Source organism: Eublepharis macularius, chromosome 13 (assembly GCF_028583425.1).
Source record: "Eublepharis macularius isolate TG4126 chromosome 13, MPM_Emac_v1.0, whole genome shotgun sequence".
Taxonomy (NCBI): domain Eukaryota; kingdom Metazoa; phylum Chordata; class Lepidosauria; order Squamata; family Eublepharidae; genus Eublepharis; species Eublepharis macularius.
In genome coordinates this window covers 62,371,160-62,396,696 of record NC_072802.1, presented here as the reverse complement: position 1 = coordinate 62,396,696, position 25,537 = coordinate 62,371,160, and the positions used below count along the sequence as shown (strand labels likewise).

General features: G+C 44.6%; 1 protein-coding gene across 1 annotated transcript in view; it reads right to left on the bottom strand.

Annotated features, from left to right (window-relative positions):
• The window catches only part of GALNT9 (polypeptide N-acetylgalactosaminyltransferase 9), a 246,630-nt gene that overhangs the window by 182,246 nt on the left and 38,847 nt on the right, over positions 1-25,537 (bottom strand). The window contains exon 2 of the mRNA XM_054996830.1: positions 5,916-6,096. Coding sequence (XP_054852805.1) covers positions 5,916-6,096 — 181 coding nt within the window. The remainder of the gene's footprint in view (positions 1-5,915; positions 6,097-25,537) is intronic.

Here is a 25,537-nt window from a genome sequence, read left to right as displayed (position 1 = left end):
ACAGAATCAAAAAGAAACTAAAATGCCTGTATATCACCTCACCCCTGTGTTAAAGCAGGCAGCCTTGCCAAATATTGGTCAGATAATAAATATATACATGAGATGCAGCAAGGGGAAATTTTTCTGTACCACAACATGGCAAGAGTTCTCAGATACGGCCACTCCTTTTTTCGTTTTACAATTTGGTTTGATAGTATCAATTTGCCCATTCTCCTTTCATAATCCCAATGGCCACAGTTACTAATCAAGAAGCCTACATTACCACCACCACCCCGCTGCTTAATTAGAAAACCTAGCTAGGGCCAAACAAAAGGGAATCAATAATGTATCTAATGGGAAAAGGTAGAGACAAAAAAGAAGAAAACTCGGCGGAGGGGGGGAGGCATCAAAGTTAGGCAAGATAATGTGATCCGGCATTCCTTCTGTGCTAATTGTAGAGCCACAAGACTCCCAGAATGCAGAACACTCTGCCCAAAGGAGTCTAATATTTGCTGTATTTTACAGATAGGTAAGCAGAGAGTAAGAAGGAAGGGAAAAGGTCCTCACATGAATACATGAAGCTGGGGGCTGAGCAAAAACTCAAGGATGGGCCCCCAGTATTGGGTGAGGGTAATCAGTTGTGGAGCTACAGGAGCCCTACAGCTGATTGACTTGCCCTCCATCAGTGCCATACAGCAGAGGGGATCAGCAGGAACTCCACAAGGGGAGGGGCCTTTGGGGCAGCAGCTGGGGCATCTGGTTGCAAGGCAGTGGAGCCTTGTGGCCAGATCACAAACTGAGCCAGTGAATGATGGAGCATCCCAAACGGAGCAGTTCCACTTTGGAAAGGAAACCAGGCCAACTGGCAACTCCAAAAGCCAGTGGGAATTGGGATGAGGAAAGCTTGAAAGCTCCCCTAGCCTGAAACAACTTAGGAAGAAGTGGCAGGGTAGCATCTCCTACACACTGTGGGAGGGTTGCCTTAACCGATGTGCAGTGCCAAAATCTACTTGTCTTTAGATTGCATCTCACCATGCTCCTAAGTAGAGATGAGCACGAACCGAAATATGAACCAAAATTCGTGACGAACCAGGCCAGTTCATGGTTCGTGAACCAGCAGTTTGTCAGATCCCATTTCTGACGAACCACCATGAACTTTAGGCTGGTTCGCTTGGTTCATTTTTCAGTTCATCACTGCAGACAGCCTTGTACCGATCAATCAGTTTCCTAGGCAACAGGGGATGGACTTCCTTCAGACCTTCTACTGACCTGGAAGTGGTGATTTACTGGCCCGGAAGTGACATTTTCATGAACCAAAATGAACCAATTCATGAACCGGGGCTGGTTTGTGAAAGTTCATGGTTCATGAAAAGTGACAAACCGTGAACTTCATGGTTCACTTTTTTCCCTGGTTCGTGCCCATCTCTACTCCTAAACTAAGTGTTGAGCTGTTCTCCAGTCTACGGAGTCTTCATCCAATGGAAAAAGTCCTCCCTCCAGTGGCTCTTCCATCAGAGGAAGACTCCTTGGGCAGAGGGAAAACCCCACACTTAGCTGAGTGGAGTGGAAGGATATAACCTCTCACCTCCTTCCTGGATATTACTCAAATGTATGCAGGGAGGAACAGTAGCTGAATGGCAGATCACATACTCTGTATGCTGAAGGTCCTAAATTCAATCTCCAATTAAACAGGGCTGGGATAAAACACTTGTCTTAGATTTTGGAGAGATGCTGTCAGAAGTAGGGGATAGGGACCAATGCCTGATTCACTGAAAGACAGCTTCATATTGTTACCAGGAATGGATCTCCTTGCAAGTAAATGGGGGAATTAGAGGCAAGGAGGAAGGCTATGTGAGAAGGATAACAATGGGATAGCTCCACCGGTATTTATGGGGTCCCTTCCCCAAGGAGCAGACAAGACTGGCAATCTTAAATAAAAGATTATCTTTATTAAAAAGAGAAAACTCACATGCACACACAAGAGATTGTTCACAAATGCACAAGATGCCTAGGAAAAGGAGGAGTGAAGGGGAAATAGATCTGAGGAATTTCAGGGCAATAATTACCTATCCGGAGAGTAGGGTAGTCCATAGCAGAAGAGCTTCAAATGTCCCGTGAGAGAGTCTTAGGGACAGTGACCCTAAAGGAGCATGCATGGTTTGAATGGGGCCAGAGCCCTGGTTCTTATAGGGCAAAACGTGTCCTGAGGCTGGGGAGCCCCTATGATTATTGTATCACAAGCAGCTATCAAACAGCTATTAAATATGGCGGATGCCAGGGCCGACTACTTACAGTACATCCATCCATGTATTCAGGAACTGAGCACTGGAAACCCCATCTAACCAAAGTGGAAGATAGGTTCCTATTGGGTGGGGATGGAGAAGCATTTGCCATCTTCTATATGGCATCTTAAAAAACATCATGAAGAATCAAGCCAGAATACCAATCCCTAAAGCACAAGCTCTTAGTGAGTGGTTTTCACTACTATCCATTGTTTTGGCTGATTTGATTAAACCTCTGAATTGAAAATTCAGGAGTCTATTTACTGAGTCTGCCTAAATTTTTCCTCCCTGGTTTGCATGAGCCACAGATGATGCTTTGGAACAGCCCCATGAGATCCAATTCCTTTGTTATTGCGGAGGGTCTACAAAAGGCCAGTGAAATATCTGGCGTTCCCCCCCCCCAAAAGAGTCAATGTGCAGGGTGATTTCCCAGAAAGACTTCTCTGCTCGGTATAGCTGCGGATTTTACTTCTTTTCAGAACTATTCCTTGCATTACTCAAAGCAATACTTTTCCTCGGTCATGCATTATCTAAGGACTGTCTGCAATTTCATTGTTCATTGGCTTTTGTACCAAGGGATGCTTGGACAGTGGTTATCAGAAACGGCGTTTTCCAGCCAACTCCAATGCAAAACATTTCAACTGAGCCAATTTGCAGAACCATCACTAAGGTCTAGTCCAAACATATGCAACTAGTTCATTGACTGAAATCTGTAACATCAAGTGATGACTGCCTTTCATAGGGATCCTATGACATACAAGAAACTGCCTTACTCACTGTCTAATTTGACTGGGCGATGATTCTCCTGGGACTCAGGCTGGAAAAGTTTTTCTCTGGAGATCCTGTCACTGAAGACATCAGGGACTGAACTTGGGACTTTATGTATGCAAAGTGTGTGCTCTACCACTGAGCTACTGCTCTGTGGTTTATACACAGAACTATTACACAACCTCTTGGAGCCCTGTGGCACAGAGTGGTAAGCTGCAGTGCTGCAGTCTAAGCTTTGCTCACAACCTGAGTTCGATCCCGGCAGAATCTGGGTCCAGGTAGCCGGCTCAAGGTTGAGTCAGCCTTCCATCCTTCCGAGGTTGGTAAAATGAGCACCTAGTTTCCTGGGGATAAAGTGTAGATGACTGGGGAAGGCAATGACAAACCACCCCGTAACAAAAAGTCTGCCAAGAAAACGTTGTGACATCCCTCCATGGGTCAATATGACTCGGTGCTTGCACAGGGGACTAGACATGGGCACGAACGGAAAAAAAAAACCCGAACAAGCTGTTGCACCTTTAAGGCTAACCAACTTTATCAAGGCATATGCTTTTGAGAACCACAGCTCTCTTCATCAGCGCTCACACAGAGATCTTACACATCACCTACTACCTGGAGATACACAAGATTACATCTGAGTCCTGTATGCAAAACAGATGCTCACACAGAGATCTTACACATTGTTTACTACCTGGAGATACACAAGATTAAATCTGGGTCCTTCTGCATGCAAATCAGATACTTTCCTACTGAGCTTCAGCTCCCTCCTCTACCAGGAGCATGTCAATATTAGTATGCGCCAATTCTTAAACTAACCCCTAGGATCTAAGGGAGTTATCTGTTTGGATTCTGTTGTGTGGCACTTTTTCTTCTCAGCCACCTAAAAAATGCCTCACATCTTATTTAAATTGGAGCGAGCTCTTTGAGAAGATCTGTCGTGCTTGACTTAACTTTTCTCCACACATAATAAGGTACTTTATTTAAACTTTCAGCTGTGCCTGGGAAATCCCCAATGGGGATTTTAAAACAGAGGATTATTATTAGAAAATTAATTAAGTATTCTTTTCAGTCTTGTCTATGGAGAGCAGTTTAGAATTGCTGCATTCCTTTGGTTGCATTAAGACATTACAGACTGTCATTTCAATGACGATGGAAGGAGGATGCTTCTCTTGGAGGATATCAGAAGGAGAGAAATATTTTGAAATGCACTTAGCAAAAGCAGTACTTAAGCAGCAAAAGAAATTTAAACATATCATTGTAATGTCAAAAGAGAGAATACGATGCTACAGTAACATTGGTTTGTAAATGCGTATGTCGTGCAGTAGGGGAAAAATGTTTGAGGGCCTTTCTGACTATAATTAAGGATCTCTTATTCTGTTCTTTATAGCAATTCCAAACAAACAGTGCAATTCTAACCAGAGTTAGTCCAGTCTAAGCCCATTGACTTCAATTAGCTCCAAAAAGCTGGAGTAGCTTTTCTTAGAATTGTACTGAAAGTAGAGTAAATATCCTGATTACACAGGACTTTTCCAACTATGTTTTAATGACAATTAAATATGAGTCCAATGATCCCTCCAACCACTCATCCCAAACCCAGTATGTCCTAGAAATAGTAATAAATATTATAATTATTATTTATCATTATTGTTTATTGTCCTCCTTTCTCACTGAGATCCAAGGCGAATTACATACTACAAGCCAATAAATACAACCAATAGCTAGGACCAGGGCTTTTTTTCAGCTGGAACACGGTGGAACGGAGTTCCAGCACCTCTTGAAAATGGTCACATGACTGGTGGCCCCGCCCCCTGATCTCCAGACAGAGGGGAGTTTAGATTGCCCTCCACACTGTTGTGCAGAGGGCAATCTAAACTCCCCTCTTCTGGAGATCAGGGCGCGGGGCCACCAGCCATGTGACCATTTTCACTGACAGCTATTTAAACTTTAAAAAACTCCCCCCCTTGTTCCAGCTGACCCAAAGTGACATCATTGTGCAGTCCTGGGAGTTGAGTTCCACCCAGAAAAAAAGCCCTGGCTAGGACATTCACAGAGCAAAAATACAATACGATCAACAGTTAGTAGAAATGACAAGGCATTTATCCCATGTCAGTTTCAGTAGGGAGGTAGTGTCCCAAGCTAACCAGGAAGCAGTGAAACTGACAAAGCTTTACTCACCTGTCAGTTTTACTAGAGAGGCTAGCCTACTGGGGGTCAATTGCTGCCAACAGCAGAAGACCCTTTCCTAGCCAGTCAGCCAAAGTCAAGGGACTTTTTTTAATCGTGTAAAGGAGCATACATGTGCACCGGCACTGATGTGGTGGTGGAAAGTGCTATGTCTTAGCTGACTTATGGCGACCCCGCAGGCAACTGGCAACCCTATCCAAAAGACAGCTTCAGCCTGCCTTGTTAGCTACCATGAATTATGCCTGCTTAGGCCTTACAGATCCTCATTAGGCGGAGGAAAAAAGCAAAGGAATGCCACGTTAGCACCTGTGACTCAGAGGAAGAATTAAGCCTGCAGGTTCAACTATACTGGAACCTGGCCATGTCCCCTTGCCTGGTCATGGAACTCTCCAAATACATTGAAAAATATAAGTTTTGTAAATTAGCTCAAAGGGGGGGGGAGTCAAAATAATCTGAGCATGCTCCAGGAGACACAGAAAGCTGAGAGGTGGGTAGCAGTTGGTTGGCTTGAGCCCTTGTGAGTTTATAGAGTCAGTGTGTGCATGTGGGAGAGTCTTAACTGATCACCGTTCCCCTTATTGGTTCCCAGCTTGTCACCTGTTAAGTTTCTACCAAATGGGAATCACCACTTTAGAACAATTTCAAGATGAGAACAAGAACCAGAATTGTTTCCTCTAACGGCAGTGTCAAAGCTATACTTACTTTTTTGGCCTGTAATCAGGAATAGACCTGTCCAGTGAAATCCGATCACTCAGCTGGGCATTATATCCATATTCTTCATACTTAGTCTCAGATTCGTGGCTGTCATCTCTCAGGGTTGCAGCCATTCCTCCCTGACCCAAACCTCCAGGACCTTCAACTAATCCCATGGGTTTGGCTAAACCTGGAGGGAAAATACCAGAAATATATTATCAGTTGAAAGCTGTTTTACAGCTGCCATTCCCAAAATTCTGTTAGCCAAGACACATTTTTCTCTTCTTGATTAAAGCTGGAGACAAACCTTATTATTCTGCCTGAAAAAAAAATTTGAAGAGCGTAGAAGAGTAAGGATGAGCAGTTCACACAGAAGGCTGTTTTGGCTTGAAAGGAAAGGTGCAAGCCTTAAAAAACTTATACAGAGAGGCAACAGGCAACCTCTTCAGACAGCAGATAATTCTGCTCCATCTGTGAAGCAGGAGTGATTGAATACTAACAAATGTACCAGCGTCACCCACCGCAGCTGAGGGTGTTTCAAAGGCTAAATCAGTAAATGACATAGAGCAGGCTGCCTCCTCTGTGGGTGGGTGTAGATCCTAAAATATCCACCGGAACTATTAATTGCTTAATTTATTCCTGGTAACACACAAAGGGCCCTCTTAGAGTACACCCTTTGGAGCGGCATTTGGACAACACAAACAAGCCAGAATTTGTTCATGATGAGCCTGAAACTTCGAGGCGGCGGGCTTCCTCTCCCCCACCCCGTGTGCTCCCTACTGACATTCAGGACATTTTGGATTCAGTATCATCATAAACAAAATGCAGCTTTTTTGCGATGACATGAGACCACTTAGAGTTTCAGAGAGTTAGGGCCAAAGGAGACAAGGTGGTGAGAGGTCTGTGGTCAGATCTCTAGGGTTGCCAGGCCCCCTCGATCTCCCAGCGGGAGATTGGGGCCTGGCTCTTACCTGAGGAAGGGGGGGGGGGTGCGCGTGTGCGGAACGCGCATGTGCGCGCTCCTCCAAGAGCGTGTCACTTAGTGACGTCACCACGCAGCCCGTTTGGGCACGGATCAGGCCCGTTGTGGGCCCCTGCAGAGCGCAGGAGCGTTCCTGCGCTCGGCAGGAGCCCACAACGGGCCCAATCCACGCCAAAATGGGCCCAATCTGGGCCCATTTTGGCATGGATCGGGCCCGTTTAAGGCCCCTGTGGAGCATGGGAGTGTTCCTGTGCCCCGCAGGGGCCCACAACAGGCCCGATCCGTGTCAAAATGGGCCCGATCTGCACCCGTTTTGGCGTGGATCGGGCCCATTTTGGTGTGGATTGGGTCCGTTGTGGGCCCTTGCAGAGCGCAGGAATGCTCCCGCGCTCCACAGGGGCCCCGATCCAGGCCTGATCCTGGCTGCTGCTGTGCGCGGGGGTGCGCAGCACTGCAGGGGGGTGCGCATTGAAGGTGCGCACCCCCCCTCTGGCCAGGTAGGTGGGGGCAGAGGTGGGAGGATGGGGGCAGGGAATCCCCCGCCCCCACCGGGGGTCTGGCAGCCCTATCAGATCTCCCATGTATTTTTTTTTAAAAGGCTTGGGGAGTATAGATCATAATAATCACATTCAATTTATATACTGCCCTTCAGGAAAACTTAATGCCACATTCAGAGCGGTTTACAAAATGTGTTATTTTTATCCTTATGGCAATTACACTGTGAGGTGGGTGGGACTGAGAGAGCTCCGAGAAGCTGTGACTGACCCAAGGTTACTCAGCTGGCTTCAAGAGGACGAGTGAGGAATCAAACCTGGCTCTCCAGATTAGAGTCCTGCCGCTCTTAGCCACTACCCCAAATTGGATCAGATCGGGACACAGCAAGGGAGGGGGGAACACAGGTTATTAACCCTCCCCCTGACATCATTTGCTGTATTTGAATCACGAAATGTCGACTGCACCATGTTTCTTTATCTGTTCATCATTTCATCAACCTTTTCATTTCTCTTTCTATTAATTTCCAGTGTGGCATTTTGTTGCATTCCTTGAACAGTTTTTAAAAATCTGTATACGTTTTATATGTTCCTTATAGACTTTTGGAGCCAATATGCAGTACCAGCAGTGAAAAATCATTCCAAAAATGTTACAAAAAAATTGAGAGATATATCTTTCCCAATGGAAAATATTGAGAACAAGTAGAATGTAGGAAAAGAAGAGCTGTTTTGAAATTGTATTTGTTCAGCTTTGGTGCAATGCAGGTACAAAAACTTGAAGTTGGTGCAGAACGCAAGAAAATGTAAGATCAGGCCGGTGCTGGATCAGACGAGTTGTTCATCTAGGCCAACTTTCTGTTTCAAACAATAACCAACCTGATGTCCACAAAAGGCCTACAAACAAGGAGCAAAAGCCAAAGCCTTCTGGGGCTGATATTCAGAGATATACAGCCTTTGAATTTGGAAGCTCTATTTTGTGATCATGGTAAACATCCTCGGATGGAAATCTCTTTCATGCATATGTCTAGTCCCTGTAAAACCAACTAAGGTAGTGTCTATCTTGATATCCTGAGGCATCTAATCACATTAAAAAGTATCCCTAATTTAAAGGCCTCTCAAAGCTAACATGTGCTGGGAAGGAGAATACATGGTTACTAACTTCCCCTTAACCAGTAGCCTGGCTCTAGTACAATTTAGGCCACCCTTGCCCATGGACATATACAGCCCTCTTCCGTGGCTATCTTTAGATCGGATGAAGGATTTCCCATTGTCAGGTCGACTCGGGCTCTTAAAAAGTCATCAATCATCTTCTGCAGTTACAAGTGATAGAAACATTACAGCAAAACATTATTATTTAGCTTTTCAGTCAAGACTGGTTCCCCAAGCAGTATACAGCAATTAAAATATATCATAAAGAAAACAGAAGCTTCTAAAATATGCAGAACTGAAAGATGGTCTCACAAGGGAAGAGTGAACGGATAAATAAGCTAAATTTACTTACCTTAATTAATGAATTTTATTTATTTATTTGTTTGTTTGTTTATTTATTATTTGTAGGTAGCCGGTGGGGAACCCCTCCTCCCATTTTCATCAATTGAGAAGCTGGTTGAGCCAACCCATGATTTGTGTGTTTGGTCCCATCTTTCCTTCAGGTACCTCAGACTGACGTATGTTGTTCTCCCTTCCTCATTTTACCTTCACAACAATCCTGTGAGATAGGTTAATCTGAGAGACTGAGTGGCTTAAAGTCAGCCAAAGAGTGTCGTGGGTGGCCTAGTACTACCCCTGTTTCCCCTGACAGCTCACAGAAGCATTTGGTTGGAGTCTTGTGTGCTGCCACCTTCTGGTGGAATCCCACCATCACCAAAAGGTATTTGTCTAGCACATTTCTATCCCACCCCTCCTCTAAGGAGCACAAGGTGACAGACATTTTATACTCTTTTGTACTCCTTCCTCATTTTATACTCACAACAACCCTGTGAGGTAGGTTAGGCTGAGAGAGAGTGCAACTGGTCACGCAGAAAGCTTTATGGCAGAGTGGGAATTTAAACCCAGGTCTTGTGAAACCTAGAGTGGAACCACACTAGACACATGGGTGCACGTTGGTCCTGCAAGGATCCCTGGGAAATGTAGTCTTTAAAAAAACCCAGCCACTTAATGTAATTCTCAGCTGGGGAGAATCACAACTGGAGGGACTCTCTCTCTCTCTCTCTCTCTCTCTCTCTCTTTCTCAAAAATTCTCTGGGAGCTCAAGATAGGGGTGGGGAGTGATGTAACAAGAGGCAGGAAAAAAGCCGAGGTGTTTTGCAAACGAGAGAGAACCCAGTCCCTCCCAGTCTTCTTCTCCTGGCAGGGAATTGCATCATGGATTCCACCCCCCCTCCCTGTCTCTGAGCTTCTGAAGGAAAACCGAAGTGGATGGATTTTTTTGAAACAGAGAATTTGTCCAGTTGAGCGGCTGTTCTTTGTAAGAAAATCCACTCAGCTCAGCTCTCCAGGAGCTTGTAGAGGGGGGAGGATAAGACTACCACTCCCAGGGAAGCTTGCATGACCCAAACTGTGATCTTCACGTGTAATTCATCTCATGTGTTTCCACCCCTAGTCTGGGAAACTAACCTCTACACCACATATTCAAGTGGTTTACATGAACACATCAAAACTGTTCCCAACATTTCCAATGTAAACTGATCATTCTGAATAAACCACCAGTTTCCTTCATTACGCTGGGTTTATTTTAGACACCCCTCTCTTTCATTTCTAGCCCTCTAATACAATGATGAGTGCCTTTCCTTCAAGGACCGCAGGGTCTTTCTTCTCCATTTATCTGCATAAACAACTCTGTGAAGTAGGGCCGATTCCAGATGACTAACCGGAAGGTGCTTCATGCCGCCATGTTCCGGATCGCGACGGGGAAAATGCAAAATATTGCGTTTTCTCGCGCGAGTTTGGCGCGATGTCGCGCCAAACTCGCGCGAGAAAACGCAAAATATCGCATTTTCCCCGTCACGATCCGGAACATGGCGGCATGAAGCGCCTTCCGGTTAGTCATCTGGAATCGGCCTAGGTTAGGCTGAGAGGTACTGAAGCCCAAGATCCTTCTGCAACCGTCGTGGCACTGTGGAGTTTTGATCCCAGATCTGTAGATCCTAGTCCAAAACATTGTACCACACCACGACTCTGCTGCAGAGCACATGCTTTGCGTGCACAAAGTTCCAGGTTCAGTCCTCAGCATCTCCAACTAAAAAGGAAGTTAATGATGGGATAGTCCTCTAATGGAGAATCCAGAGAGCTATTGCAAGTCACACTGAAGAATAAGCTCTGTGTAGTCAATGGTGTAAATTGGTGAAAAACTGGCAGCAAGATACACAGTGGGAACACCAATGCTGAAAATTGATCAAATGAAAAAGGTTCAGAAAGACGTTATGAACCCCTTATTGACTTCCTGTGTGAAACGGGAAAAGATGAACTGATGATTTGTGGATTTGATTTCTAAAAAGATAAAATTGGAGAAAATTAAATGAAAGGGGGCGTGATATAGAAAAGGTAAATTTTGAGGTATTAGGACTATAAGTATAATGTTTGTAAGGGTATTATAGGAGTTGTAGAGAAAATTGAGATGATTTTGTATATATGTATCACTTTTTCTAGTTTCTGTTCTCTTTTCCTTTTTATACTTTCCCCCCCTATTTCTGTTTTTTTTTCTTTTTCTTTTCTTCTCCCTTTTTAATGGAATTTTAAATTTATCAATAAAATAAAAATTGTTGAGAAAAAGAAAAGACAACAACAATATGAAAAACGAACACACGACAAGAGATATATTTTGTATATCCCCTGTGCCTGCGAGCTACAGTTCAATAAACTCAGGGAAAATGTGACGATCAACCTGAAATAAATTCAATTTTATTTTATGTTATTGAGGAAATGATCCCGTCTGTGTATAGAGCCTCTTGGGCTCTTCCTCATCAGGTACTGAGGGTAGCAAGTGGCTTTCTCTAAATATGAAGCAAAATCCTCACGGAGTCAGTCTGATCATGAATTCCAGCAGCACTTCCTTCAAGACAAATAAACAAGGCAAAGGCATTACCGTTTGGCTTTGCCGAGCAAACAGATTCACACGAAGCTGCCTTACACTGAATCAGACCATTGGTCCATCAAGGCCAGTATTGTCTACTCTGATTGGCTGCAGCTCTTCAGGGTCTCTTCAGGCAGAGGTTGTCCCATCCTGGTCCTTCCAACTGGGAGATGCCGGAGATTCAACCTGGGACCTTCTGCATGCAAAACCGATGCTCTTCTATAGCCTTTCCCAAAGATACTTCCAGACCTCACAGGCATTATTCTGAGATATCTTTACCGGTTCACTAGCATGCAGTAGAAAAGAACAAGAGCCCAGTAGTGCCTATAAGACTAAAAATTAGTCTTATGGGTGCTACTGGACTCTTGCTTTTTTCTACTGCTACAGACAGACAAACATGGCTACCCATCTCGATCTACGAGCAGGATGTGAAAAATTCTCCAAGTCCAGTTCCCTAGAATGCATTGTGTTGCTAAGCACTGCAGGAAGGAAAAGTGTGTTCACAACACTCTGGGGAGATTGAACACTGAAAACAAGCACAGCAAGCAAAGGGAAGGAAAGTTTCCCTTGGCACTGCAATAGGTGAGGCTGATTGACACTCAGAGAACTTGAAGATGGACAGTACTGTAGTTTCCTTACGTCAATCTACTGTGTGGGACACTTGGAATATGATAAACCATTTCGGCCGTCCATTCTCAAAAAATACAACGGAGCTGGGAAAGATATAGAAAAGGACAAACAAATGACTGAGGGGTTATTTATTAATTCTTTAAAACAATTCTATCAGCACTTTTTCATCCACTTCAGGGTCCCCAGGGTGGTGAACATTAAAACATTAAAAACATTTCAAATATTAAAAAGCATTGGACGGACAGACCAACGGACCGATGGACCGACGGACGGACGGATGGACAGACAGATATTACAAGGAAAGGCTTAACAGATTGGCACTTTGAAATGCAGAAAACAAATTACTACAGGGGGACATGATAGAAGTGTAGGAAAAGATACAAGGTGTGAAGAAAATGGATGGCGTGCCCTTCCTCCCTCCCGCAAATTGCTAGATCTACGAAGAACTCACAAGAAGCCGATGGGCAGATGACTCAGAAAGGAAGTACCTCCTTCACCCAGGGCACAGCTAAGTTAAGGAAGAATTCCTCACCTCAGATTGTGATCACGGCCACTCACTTAGATGATCTCGACAAATTCATGGAGAAGAGATCCATCGATGGCTATTAGCAGTGACAGCTAGGAACCTCTGGGGTGAGAGGCAGAATGTCTCTGAATACTAGATGCTGCGGTAGCAACGTAAGGAAGAGCTTATTCCTTTTGTTTCTTGCTTGTGAGCTTCCTGGGGGCATCTGGTTGGCCTCTGTGGCTAGACAAAGTGGCCTATTGACCTAATCATGGATAGTCATCACTTAATGACTAGATTCTACAAAATTGAGAAATGCGGTACATTTGGAAGGAAGATTCAGTAGGGAGCCAGCCACGGGTTTCTGGTGCCCTTGGTGAACTATGACGCTCCCCCATGCAATATCAAGGGGAAAGGAAAAGTCTAAAATGCACTTTCCGCTTTATTTATGTGACGTGCAAAATGATCAATGTAAAAATAAAACCTATTTGTATTGATTTTTCTCCACGTTTTCATCCATCCCAACACAATTGTACTACAGAGGTAAATCACCCAGTATCTGAACATCAGAAGGAAATTCTTTGTAGACTCATCATTTTCAGGATCATGCAGTGCAAATTTGAACTCAGATCCCAAACCGATACTCTAAACCGGGGGTGGGGGTGGGGGTTGGGAAAAGAGGTGGCAGAACTCTCAAGAGGGAAATGAGGAGGAAACACACGGGATTCTTTGAAATAATATTTCCAAGCACTATTGCCGAATGCCGAGTATTTTCAAGAGGTGCCGGAACTCCGTTCCCCTGCATTCCCACTGAAATAAAGCCCTGCTCTAACCACTGTATTGCACTGGCTCACACTTGTCTGCAATCTGTCCATAGATTCATTCTTTTCTCAGCTGTCCAAATCTTAATAGCATCCCATAAGAAATTGTCTCTTTTTTTCCCCCTGGCTGGAAATAAATTGGCATGCTTTTCCTTTTCAAACATGCAGCCCAAGTAATGACACACATTCTGGTTTCCTTGAGTTATTCTCCTCGTTTCTAGGAAATTGCCAGTAGCTACCCCTTATCCACTTGAACTGCACTGAATACGTCCTCTTGTTTATGAAAGAAGATGCTCACAGCATTCATAATAAACTAGCCAGCCCTGTACGGGCATCAGCAGTGCGTTTCTGCATTCTGTAAGCACATCAAAAATGATCATTGTTGATGCTTTAGGAATTAGGAAGTGACCAAATAGAGCTTTTTTCCTGACAATTTGGTCTGCAAAAGAAACAATGAAATCATTGTCTGCAATAACGCCATGCATTTGGGCTTGTGTTTTAGCTTTGGAATTTTTGCCCCTTCTGTGTTTACTTTTGGGTTGTCCCAGTCACTAGGATTACACTGTTTGAGACCTTCTGTAATTTTGTTGATATGTTGGGCAGTTTAAAGAGCCCTGCCACTGGCAGGTCCCTTTAAACTATCAGCTGGCAGGTGGCGAGGGGGGAGATCCCCCTCACCGCCCGGCCAACTGATAGTTTAAAGGGACCTGCCGCTTGCAAGGCAGGAAAGGACCCTTTAAACAGTTAAATGCCCCTTTCCCTGCCGCTGCTAAGCAGCCAGAAGGGGGTATTTAAACCTCATGAACCACGAACCACGAATCACAAAATGGTTCGTAACTGGCCCCAGTTCCGTGCCAGTTTGCGGTTCCTGGTAGACATGAGCACGAACAGCATTACGAATGGAAAAAAAACCCATGTTCGCGAACAAGCCATTCATAAGGCCCTATTCTAAACAAACAAGTGGTTGTTGCAAGCTTCATTCATTGCCTTTGTCAGTTGTTTGTCAAGCCAGACAGTCTGGCACCTTCCAATCAATTCCCCTGGCAACAGGCAGGGACTGAACTCTGTCTGAACTTCTTCTGGCTTTCCTTCTGGCTTTAACCCTTCAAAGTACTTCCAGCAGAGAGTCCTGTTTTTGCCACTGTGAGGAGAAAATGACAGTCAAAGGGGGGACCCATGGATCATGCCTTTTCTGGTGTGCAATCTCTCTGAAACTTGGAGGATCTTCAAAGGACAGTGAGGACTATGTCCTCTGCAAATTTGGTGGGTATTGGACATTGGGAAGGACACTTTTGTAACCCCTCGAACTAGCTGCTAGCAGACACTGCTGTTTTTGCCAGGATTCCCCCCTGCCGCCTGCCAGCTGATAGTTTAAAGGAATCTTTAAGGGGCCAGATAAGTGGGTTTGAGGGGAGGGGGGCTAAGTGGGGGTGGTTGGGTGGGAGTGGTTCTGGCCCTTACGAACAATGAACAACAAACATGTTCGGGAACAGTTCATGTTTGTCCATGTTCGTTGTTCATTGTTCATGGATGGCAATGAATAACAAACAGGGTGTTCGGGTTTTTTCCCCATTCATGCCCATGTCTAGTTCCTAGTTCGTGAAAATCCACGAACCTCATAGTTCTTTTTTGTTGTTGTTGTTTCATGCCCACGTCTACTCATGTTCAGCGTATGATCTACTAAGACTTCTAGATCCTTCTCATATGTACTACTGCCAAGAGAGGTCTCCCCCATTCTATAAGTGTGCCTTTGATTTTTCCTACCTAAATGCAGGACTTTACATTTATCTCAGTCGAAATTCATTATGTTAGTTTTAGCCCCGTTTTCCAGCCTATCAAGATCACCTGGAATCTTGCTTCTGTCTGTGTTTGTAACGCCTCCCAATTTAGTATCATCTGCAAATTTAATGAGCATCCCGTCTATTCCTTCATCAAAGTCATTTATAAAGATGTTGAACAACAGAGGGCCTGGGACAGATCTCTGAGGCATTCCACTTGTCACTTTCTCCAAGAAGATGAGGAACCATTTACAAGCCCTCTTTGGGTATGATCTGTCAACCAATTACAAATCCATCTATCGGTAATAGGATCCAAACCACATCCTACCAACTTGTCAACAAGAATATCATGTGGAACCTTATCAAAAGCATTACTGAAATCAAGATAAAGTATGTCCACAGCATTCTCCTGATCCACCAAAGTAGTAACTCAAAAAAGGAGATGTTAGTCTGACCTAACTTGTTCTTGAGGAACCCATGCTGGCTCTTAGTAATCACAGCTACCTTTTTCTAAATGCTCAAGGACTGACTGATGATTTGTTCCAAGACCTTTCCAGGTATGGACATCAAACTGATAGGATGATAATTATCTCCTTTTCGCCCTTCTTGAGGATGGGGACACCATTTGCACACCTTCAATCTTCTGGCACCTTGGCTGTTCTCCAAGAATTCTCAAAGATAATAAACAGAGGCTCCACAATTACATCAACAAGTTCCTTTAGTACCCTAGGGTGAAATTCATCTGGTCCTGAGAACTTGATTTCATTTAAAGGTGTTCATCCAATTCTGAAAGAGTTAAAATCAGCTAACAATATAGGTAGATTTGGCAGTTCCTGCTCAGGTGGATTTCTATAGCATTATTACTAAAGAAAAGTGAATACCTATGCATATTTTTTAAAAAAGATTACAGTCTATAAAACCCTGCAGTGGATTTTACTGATCCCATCAATAGTCACCAAATTTTCTCCTAATGTAAAACACACCAGGAATATGGAGAGTCCATCTATCATCTACAGGATTTTTGAGGGAAGTTGCAAGAATCTTGAGATTAGCAAATTCTCCCGTTAGATGGCCACATCTTTAAAGACGTTGTTTGGTTGTACGTGGCTTCTAATAGTGGTTGAATTGTTTCACTAGAATCACAAAATCAAAAGAGAAAGAGACTAAAATACTACTGTGTCTTGAGTCATGCCACATCTCATTCCCTGCAAAGGTCAAAGCAAATGGGTGCTTATGTGTCATCCTTAAGTGGCACAGCTGAGCTATTCTAGAGAAGTCGAAAGAGTTTGAATAAGACAAATGCCTGTTTTCTAGGGCCAGGGATATTGCAAGTGTCTAGATACACTGCTTGCTGTGATCAACTCACTCGTTCAGATCCATGTTGGAAGGGACCTCAGTGCATTGTGTCTAATTCCTCAAAGACCACGTTCTCATCAGTAGCCCGTAGATCAGCTCCTACAATTCTGGCTGCATTTTCCCAAGAGCAGACAATGTCTCTTTAACAACAATTTTTTTTAACAATATACATTTAACTGTGTAAGACTATTCACAGCACCACGGTGGCTGTACCAAGAAAAGAACAAAGACACAATGCATCAAATGTTCAGCCTGCAGTGGGTATCAAGCAGCTTATTATTTTTCTGGGGAGAGAGAAGGCTAGGTGGCCTTGCTCAGCCATACATAATTATGAGGATTTCATGTGTTTTACACCGAAATCTAGTGTTTGAGTCACTCATGCTGGTAATCACATCTTGCTTCGAAAAAAATAATAGGCACCTCTCCAGCCTGAATTCAGATTCTGGAGCTTTTCCTCACTGTTCGTAGCTCCCGCACGCCTCAATGCCTGGAGTGATTGACAGGGCACCACTGGCAAGGAAATACAGTTGCAATATTGCACTCCGCCAGCACAACCTCACCGAAGAGACTTCCTTGAGCAATTTAAACAATCTGGATTTACTCCTAGTGATGTCTTTGGCTAACTTGTCCAAGGTAATGAAGAAGAAAGAAATCACTATATGCAAAAGACAATGAAATGCTTGCATGCTTGGGTGAAGTGTTGGCTGCATATCAGATCTCCTACTGGTGGTACGTACTACGAGCCTCCAATGATTTTATGTTTCTGAGAATGTTGGGGAGTTGAGTGGTGATGCTAAGGTGTAGGTTGGTGATGTTGAGAGAGGCAACCACTGCTCTATGAAAGATGAAGAGCAAGGGGAGGGAGAAGCCAAAGGGCCTTTAGGATGTGAGAACTGCAGCAGCATGCACTTCTCTGCTAACTCTCAGGTAATCTAAGAAGTTTGGGCCATGTCAAAGTCACACTGGAGTTCCTTCCTAAACCATTTATCATTCTAGGTTTCAGGAGAGATGGAACTGCCAGGAGGATTCTGAGCTCCTCCCACGTGGCCCTGGGCTTCTGATGTCACCTTTATGGTAGTAGTGCCACCACATCATGTGAAAATCACACTTGAAAGGGCTCCTCAAGTTGGGCTACAATTGCAATGCACTTCAATTCCATAAAGAAGAACATTTCGAGTCTAACAATACTCTTCAAACTTCAGGGGCAGAGCAGACTGGTAAGAATATAAGATCATAAAAAAAACACCCATCGATTTCCACAAACTATTTCCCACGCAGGTGAACCAGATACCTCCAGGAAGCCCATAAGCAGAACTTGGGGCAATAGCCCTTTCCTTCAATTGTCTCCTAGCAGCGGGTATTCAGTGGTACATCAGCACTACACGTTCATCTTAGCTAATAGCTGTTAATGGAACTTGAATGTAACTATAAAGTCCTTCAAGTCCATTTAAGTTAATGGTCATATCAGATCATCTTGTGGTAGCAAATTCCATAAATACATTACTTTCTTCGGTCTGTCCTGTGTGGACTGCTAATATGGGGGAAAAGGTTTGCTCTTTGCCATGTATAATCTTCTTAACCCTCTTTCTACATGCAGGGCTCATTTCGAGGGGGAACACACAGGAACACAGTTCTGGCAGTTCCCCAAAGAGGTCACATGTCAGGTGGCCCTGCCCACCCGACTCTCGGCCATTTTGGGCCCATTTCAGCCTGGATTGGGGCCAAAATGGCCTGGATCGGGCCTCTGACGGGTGGTGGATCACTCTCCCACTCATCAGTGGCCCGACCCTGACCATTTTAGGCCCCTTTTCAGCCATTTTGAGCCCCTTTTTGCCATTTTGGGCCCAATTTTGTCCCTGAATGGCCAGGATTGGGTCCAAAACAGCCAGCATAGGTGATGTCAGGGGGTGTGGCAAATGCAAATCAATGATACTAATGACACACTTCCGGTGATGGCAAGAGGCGTGGCATTTGCTAATGAGTTATGCTAATGACTTATGCTAACGAGTTCCTCCAGCTCTTTTTCTACGAAATGACCCCTGTCTACATGTGTAAGCTCCCAACTCTATATCATTTTCTCATAGTGAATGGTATAGAAGGCTCTGAATGAGTACAATTTTCTGCACTTATTCCAGAACAAGAATGCTGGCAAAAGGGCTTTAAGGTTAGGGGTCCAAAGTACTACAGAATGAAGGATGATATAGGGTGCTTCTGTCCCTTAATCTGGTTTTTCTCCCATCCCCTAGTCACCTGATAGATACTGAAGAACTTTGCTTGCTCAAACTGTGCAGTCTGCTTCTTCCATCAAGAATCATAAATCTTACACGAACTCTTTGCTTAATGAAAAAAGAGATCCAGAACTAAGGAATGGCTCCCTGAAATTATTGCATTGGAGGGCATCCAGAAATTGTCTAGTCCCTAGGACAGAGATTGGGAGAAGGGTCACGGAATTCATTACTGGCCCAGCACACTGAAATTGCGGTTAGAGAAAAATGAAAACCTTTGGCTGGCACAGGTAGAGCAGTTGACGACATCCACGCAAAATAGTCTTATTGAAATCTCAAGAGAGCAGCTTAGTTAAAGAAAGCCAGAAATATGGAACTTGCTGACGGAGATGGAAACACAAAGCCCGAATCTTAACCAGAGCTGCCATCTTGAGACCCACGTGCCTGAATCGGCTTTGCTTGGCCAGAATCACCCAAGCCCCCATCCCTGCTGAGAGTGAATGGTCTGCTTTTCCATCACAAAATATGTCTGTGTGCTCACCACACACCACTACCTTTCCCATGCAATACATCTAGGGATGTACCCATGGAGCAGCAAGTTACTGGACGTCAGCCTGTTGTGGGAAGAAATAAGAAGGTATACCTTCAGATTTGTAAACAAAGACAGCTTTAAAATATGATTTGATAAATTAATGATTGATCAATGGCTCTTAGCCATGATGGTCCAATGAAATCACCGGGGGTTGTACGATTGTTTCCCACTGCTAGAAGGTGGGGATGAGCTCCGTGGCGCAGAGTGGTAAGCTGCAGTACTGCAGTCCAAGCTCTGCTCACAACATGAGTTCGATCCTGGCAGAAGTTGGGTTCAGGTAACCGACTCAAGGTTGACTCAGCCTTCCATCCTTCTGAGGTTGGTAAAATGAGTACCCAGTTTCCTGGGGGTAAAGTGTAGATGACTGGGGAAGGCAATGGCAAACCACCCCGTAAAAAGTCTGCCAAGAAAACACGGTGATGCAACGTCCCCCCCATGGGTCAGTAATGACTCAGAGTTTGCACAGGGAACTACCTTTACCTTTTTTAGAAGGTGGGGAAAACTTCACTGGTCTGCCATACCCACTTCACTGGTCTGCCCCACATTGTTCCCAAGTTTCTTGTTGCTCGGGAGAATCATTTTGAAGACTCAGTGCGAGGGAGAAAACTTACATTAGGGAAACGGCTCTCTTGGCAGAAAATGACATTTAGATCCAGCCCCAAATTCACAGGCAATGTACTTTAGAGGTGTGTGCTGAGAAAAATGATGTTGTAATTTTGGATCTGGGCTTTGAGGAAGGGATATTCAAATGTTGCCTGTGAAACTGGGTCTCAGCCTACTCCAGAAGTGCCACCAACTTCCACTGTGTAGACCACCATGTTCTGATGCAACGTGACTCTAATCTAGAGAGCCAGGTTTGATTCCCTACTCCTCTGCTTGAAGCCAGTTGGGTGATCTTGGGTCAGTCACAGCTCTCTAGAGTTTTCTCAGACCCATCCACCTCACAGGGTGATTGTTGTGGGGATAATAACAACATACTTTGTAAATCGCTCTGAGTGGGTGTTAAATTGCCCTGAAGGGCGGTATATAAATAGAATGTTGTTGTTGTTGTTAGCCAGTTATATAACCTGTTTTCTGCTACATTTGTACTTAATGGAGCACAGATAGTGGCCATTTCCACACACGTTGAATAATGCACTTTCAATGCACTTTCACAACCCTTTTGAAGTGGATTTTTTGTTCCACACATGGAAAATCAGTTTCAAATGTTCACTAAAGAGTATTGAAAGTGGATTATCCAACGTGTGTGGAAGCAGCCATAGTCAGATGCAAAGCAACAGGCTCTAAGCAAAGGCTTCTGCAGGCATGGCAGTGAGCTATGCTTATTCACCTATTAGTGATGAGAAAAATGCCAAGCTTAGAGGGAACGGCCATCTCTCAGAGTTCAGTCCCAGTAGTCAAAGCCGATTCCTGGCTCGAACCCCAGCTGAGACCGTTCCCAGGTGTACACAATGTCCACACAATCGATCAAATCACACACAAGTCTGAGCATGTGCTTCTGTTGCCTCCCAGCAGAACAACCAGACACAACCACGCTGTTTAGCCCGCCGTCTCTCCGGACACAGAATTCATTACTATTTTTAATTGGAAACGATACTACATTTATGTGTACAGATCTCCAATATCAAAATGTAATTGCTTTTAAGCAATCCTCATTTGAAGCCTGCTGCCCCCGGAGATGAGACTATGGAGTCTAATTACAAGAGATAATTTGGAAGAAGATAAACAAATATCAGAAGATCATGAAGGTCAATGACTAATAGGCAAAGATGCTCTGAGAGGTAGGACTAAAGTCTGCATTTACGAGGCGATTGGCAACCCCATCTATATATATATATTATGGGTTAAATGCTACTTCCACATCGAGACAAGAGCTGAAAACTAATTCACGGTTTTGGAGACCTTGATACTGCTAACAGAGGGCTCTAAGAATACTTAAAGCACATTGCAGCAAACTATAATAAGCACAGAGTTTGCCTAAATTCGGCAAGTAGGTGAGATATGAGCCAGGAAAGCTCCAGTTCAAATCACGCCACAGCCATGAATTAATTAAACGGCCCAAGACAATCCATTGTATCCTCTTCAACCTTTCTCTGCACCATGGGGGTGGGGGGCTTGTAACAACCTACCTCAAAGGGTTGTTGTAAAAATGATTGAGTTAATATCTATGAAGAGCTCTACGAATGTAGATGGACCTGCCCTCCATGAATCAGTCTAACCGTCTCTTAAAATGAACTATGCTAGAGACCATCATTATATCCACTGGCAGTAGGGTTGCCAGGCCCCCTCAACCTCCGGGGGGGGGATAGGGGCCTGGCACTTACCTTGGGGGAGAGGGGGTGTGCGTGCACGCCCCCACAGGCATGATGCCGTCACTTCAGAAGTGATGTCAGCGCACAGCCCCTGGGAGCACATCCAGGCTCCGCAGGGGCTCAAAATGGGCCTGATCCACTCTGAAATGGGCCTGTTTTTGAGGCACTGCGGACTGCAGAAGCTCTCCTGCGCTCTGCAGTGCCCCAAAACGAGCCTGTTTTGCTGCAGATTGGGCCCCTTTTCAGGCGCTGCAGAGCACAGGAGCACTCCCACGCTCCACAGCTGCCCCGATCCGGGCCAAAACGGGCCCAACCCCGGTGGCTGCTGTGCATGGGAGCACACAGAGCCATGAGGGAGCCTGCAGTAAGGTGCGTGCCCCCCGCCGGTTAGGTAAATGGGGGCGGGGTGGGGGAGCGGGGACGGGGGATCCCCTGCCCCCACCGGGGGGTCTGGGATCCCTAACTGGCAGTGAATTCCCCACTCATGGGGTGAAAGAAGACTTCCTGTTTTCCTTGGTATTGACCTCTGTGAACTATCTGTTGGTTCTCTGGGGTAACTGATTGGCCACTCTGTGAAACAGGATGCTGTACAAGATGAACTACTCAGGGCCAAGCTACAAGTGACGAATGACACTTGAACAGCAAGTGGATTGGGTGGAGGGCAAGTGAACAGGGAGAAATACACTTGCCGTTCAAGTGTCATTTGTCACTTGTAGCTTGGCCTTCAGTTGATGTATCCAACAGGGCTCTTCTTATGTTCTTACATCCATCCTGAAACTATTGCCTATCAACTTCTTTGGGTTCCCCCCACCCAAGTTCTAGTATTACGGGAGCATGAGAAAAAGTTCTCTCTCTCCACTTTCTCTATTCCAGGAATAATTTTATAAACCTTTGTCATGCCCCCTCTAAAGTTTAAATCCTTACCATTTGACCTTTATTCCACAAGACTCAACAAGGTAATTCCTAGGAAGTTTCTCCTCTAAGCACTGAGAGATCCTCTACCCGATTCACTTCATCAAGGTCAAGATCCTTCACTTCTTACTCAGAGACCCAAGATGAGTGAACGTTCCCTATGTTGTTATTTTTATATATTTGTTAATATTTTTGTCCTGTTTTGTTTCTTTTTTAACTTTTGAATTTATAAGTTTTCTATGCATACTGTTCACTTTTAAAATGCAATATAGTGTTTAAGTATATCATATATAAATGATGAACGAGCACCTTCCTTTTTGCTGTCTCATAGTGATGCATACTAAGGCAACAGCTCCATAGATCACAGTGCCAAAAAAGGGAATCTTTCTCACTGTGTTGTACTTTTAAGTCATGCACATATGTACCAGGGCACTTCACTGACATGCAAAAAACTGCATATACAGGATTGCTTTTCTACAGAGGTAAAAATTTTTGCCATCAAGTTGCAGTTGGCTTACGGTGATGCTGTAGCGTTTTCAAGGCAAGTGAGGTACAGAAGTGGTTTGCTGTTGCCTGCCTCTGCATAGCAGCCCTAGACTTCCTTAATGAGCCAGTTTGGTGTAGGGTTTAAGAGTGGCAGGACTCTAATCTGGAGAACCAGGTTTGATTCCCGACTCCTCCACTTGAAGCCAGCTGGGTGACCTTGGGTCAGGCACAGCTCTTTCAGAGCTCTCTCAGCACCACCCACCTTACAGGATGATTGTTGTGGGGATAATAATAACACACTGCTCTGAGTGGGTGTTAAGTTGTCCTAAAGGGTGGTATATGAATCGAATGTCGTCGTTGTTGTTGTTATCTTCCATTCAAGTACTATCCAGAGCTGATCTTGCTTAGCTTCCAAGATTTGAGGAGACCAGGTGAGCCTGGGCTATCTGATTTAGGGCAAAAGGTAATAGGGCTGCTGTAGCACAGGGGTTAAGTGGCTGGGCTGTAAACCAGCACTCTGCTGGTTTGAATCCCACTACTGCCATGAGCTCTGCAGGTAGCCTTGGGTCAGCCACTCCCTCTCAGCCTCAGCTTCCTAGCTGTATTGTGGGGATAATAACAACACTGACTTTGTTCACCATTCTGAGTGGGACACTAATCTGTCCAGAAGAGCGATAGATAAGCCCAGTAATAATAAGAGTATTTCTCTTAACAACCCTAGGGCACAGATAATGCAGTGTTCATTAGAGGCATGACATGTTTAGGATTTCGATCCCGGTTGCTTCCATCCATCTGCCACAGCCAAGCAATGAAAATTTCCCCTCTATTTTCCCTCAGACCTGAATAATTCATGCCAAGTCTCCTTTTGCTCATTTTGAAATCCCACCACACGTATGAATCAGAAAAGTGAAATATTTATAACTGATAGTTCTCTACAAATTGGGGAGGATAACGAAACAGCCAGAGGTCTCCAAGATGGTGATGGCCTCAACGGTGAGAAGAAAATGGTACTGATGCAGTGGTGCTCCTACTTGTTGCTAGGCAACCAGGGACCCCCCCTAAGGAAACCAGCATTTTAAATGCCATCAGTCTCCTACTTGACCTCTAGCATTAGAACATAAGAACTTAAGAGAAGCCATGTTGGAGCAAGTCAATGGCCCATCCAGTTCCACACTCTGTGTCACACACAGTGGCCAAAAAACCAGGTGTCCTCAGGAGGTCTGCCAGTGGGGAAGGGACACTAGAAGCCCTCCCAAAGACTGCCCCCCCAGACACCAAGAATACAGAGCATCACTTCCCTAGACAGAGAGTTCCATCTATACCTTGTGGCTAATAGCCACTGATGGACCTCTGCTCCATATGTTTATCCAATCTCTTCTTGAAGCTGTCTATGCTTGAAGCTGCCACCACCTCCTGAGGCAGTGAATTCCATGTGTTAATCACCCTTTGGTTGAAGAAGAAGTACTTTATCCATTCTAACCTGACTGCTCAGCAATTTCATTGAGTGCCCACGAGTTCCTGTATTGTGAGAAAGGGAGAAAAATACTTCTTTCTCTACCTTCTCTATCCCACGCATAATCTTGTAAACCTCTCTCATGTCACCCCTCAGTCGTCATTTCTCCAAGCTAAAGAGCCCCAAGTGCTTTAACCTTTCTTCATAGAGGAAGTGTTCCATCCCTTTAATCATTCTAGTTGCCCTCTTCTACACTTTTTCCAGTGCTATAATATCTTTTTGAGGGGTGGTGACCAAAATTGTACACAGTATTCCAAATGAGGCCGTACCATTGATTGGCTGATACCTGGGACCTTCAGAGGCAAGCAAAGCCGAATGAAGAGCCATGCCAATTAAACAGTGAAGTTCACAGTGGCAGAAAGGAACTTTCGTTTCTAGAACCCCATAGGTAAACAGCATTCACCCTGAAGCAAAATATCCTATTGCCTCATATCATTAGATGAAGCCAGGAAGCGAGATATGTTGACAGCAGGCTCCAGTTTATCTATCCCTTCTTTTTAAGGCATTTTTTAGAAAAGCCAAAAGCCACTCCCAAACACTAACATTTGGCTTCGCTGATTTTCTGCAATGATAGAGCTGCTGCAAAAGCACAGTTTGTATCTTGCAGCGTAACATGACCTGGATTCACTGAATTTAATACTTTGCTCTTAAGGAATGGGGTGTGGCACTGTGACGGATCATGGAACATGTGCTTTTCATACACAGGATCCCAAGTTCAACCCCTGGTAACCCCCAGCTGAATTACCTCAGAGAATAACGACAACGACAACGACAACGACAACAACATTCAATTTATACATCGCCCTTCAGGACAACTTAATGCCCACGCAGAGCAGTTTACAAAGCATGTCATTATTAGGAATAAGAAAAGAACAGGGACAAAACACCCCCCCAAATTTCCCCACGCTTAATGGAATGTATTCATAATTACAACAAGATTCTTGGGTATGTGATGT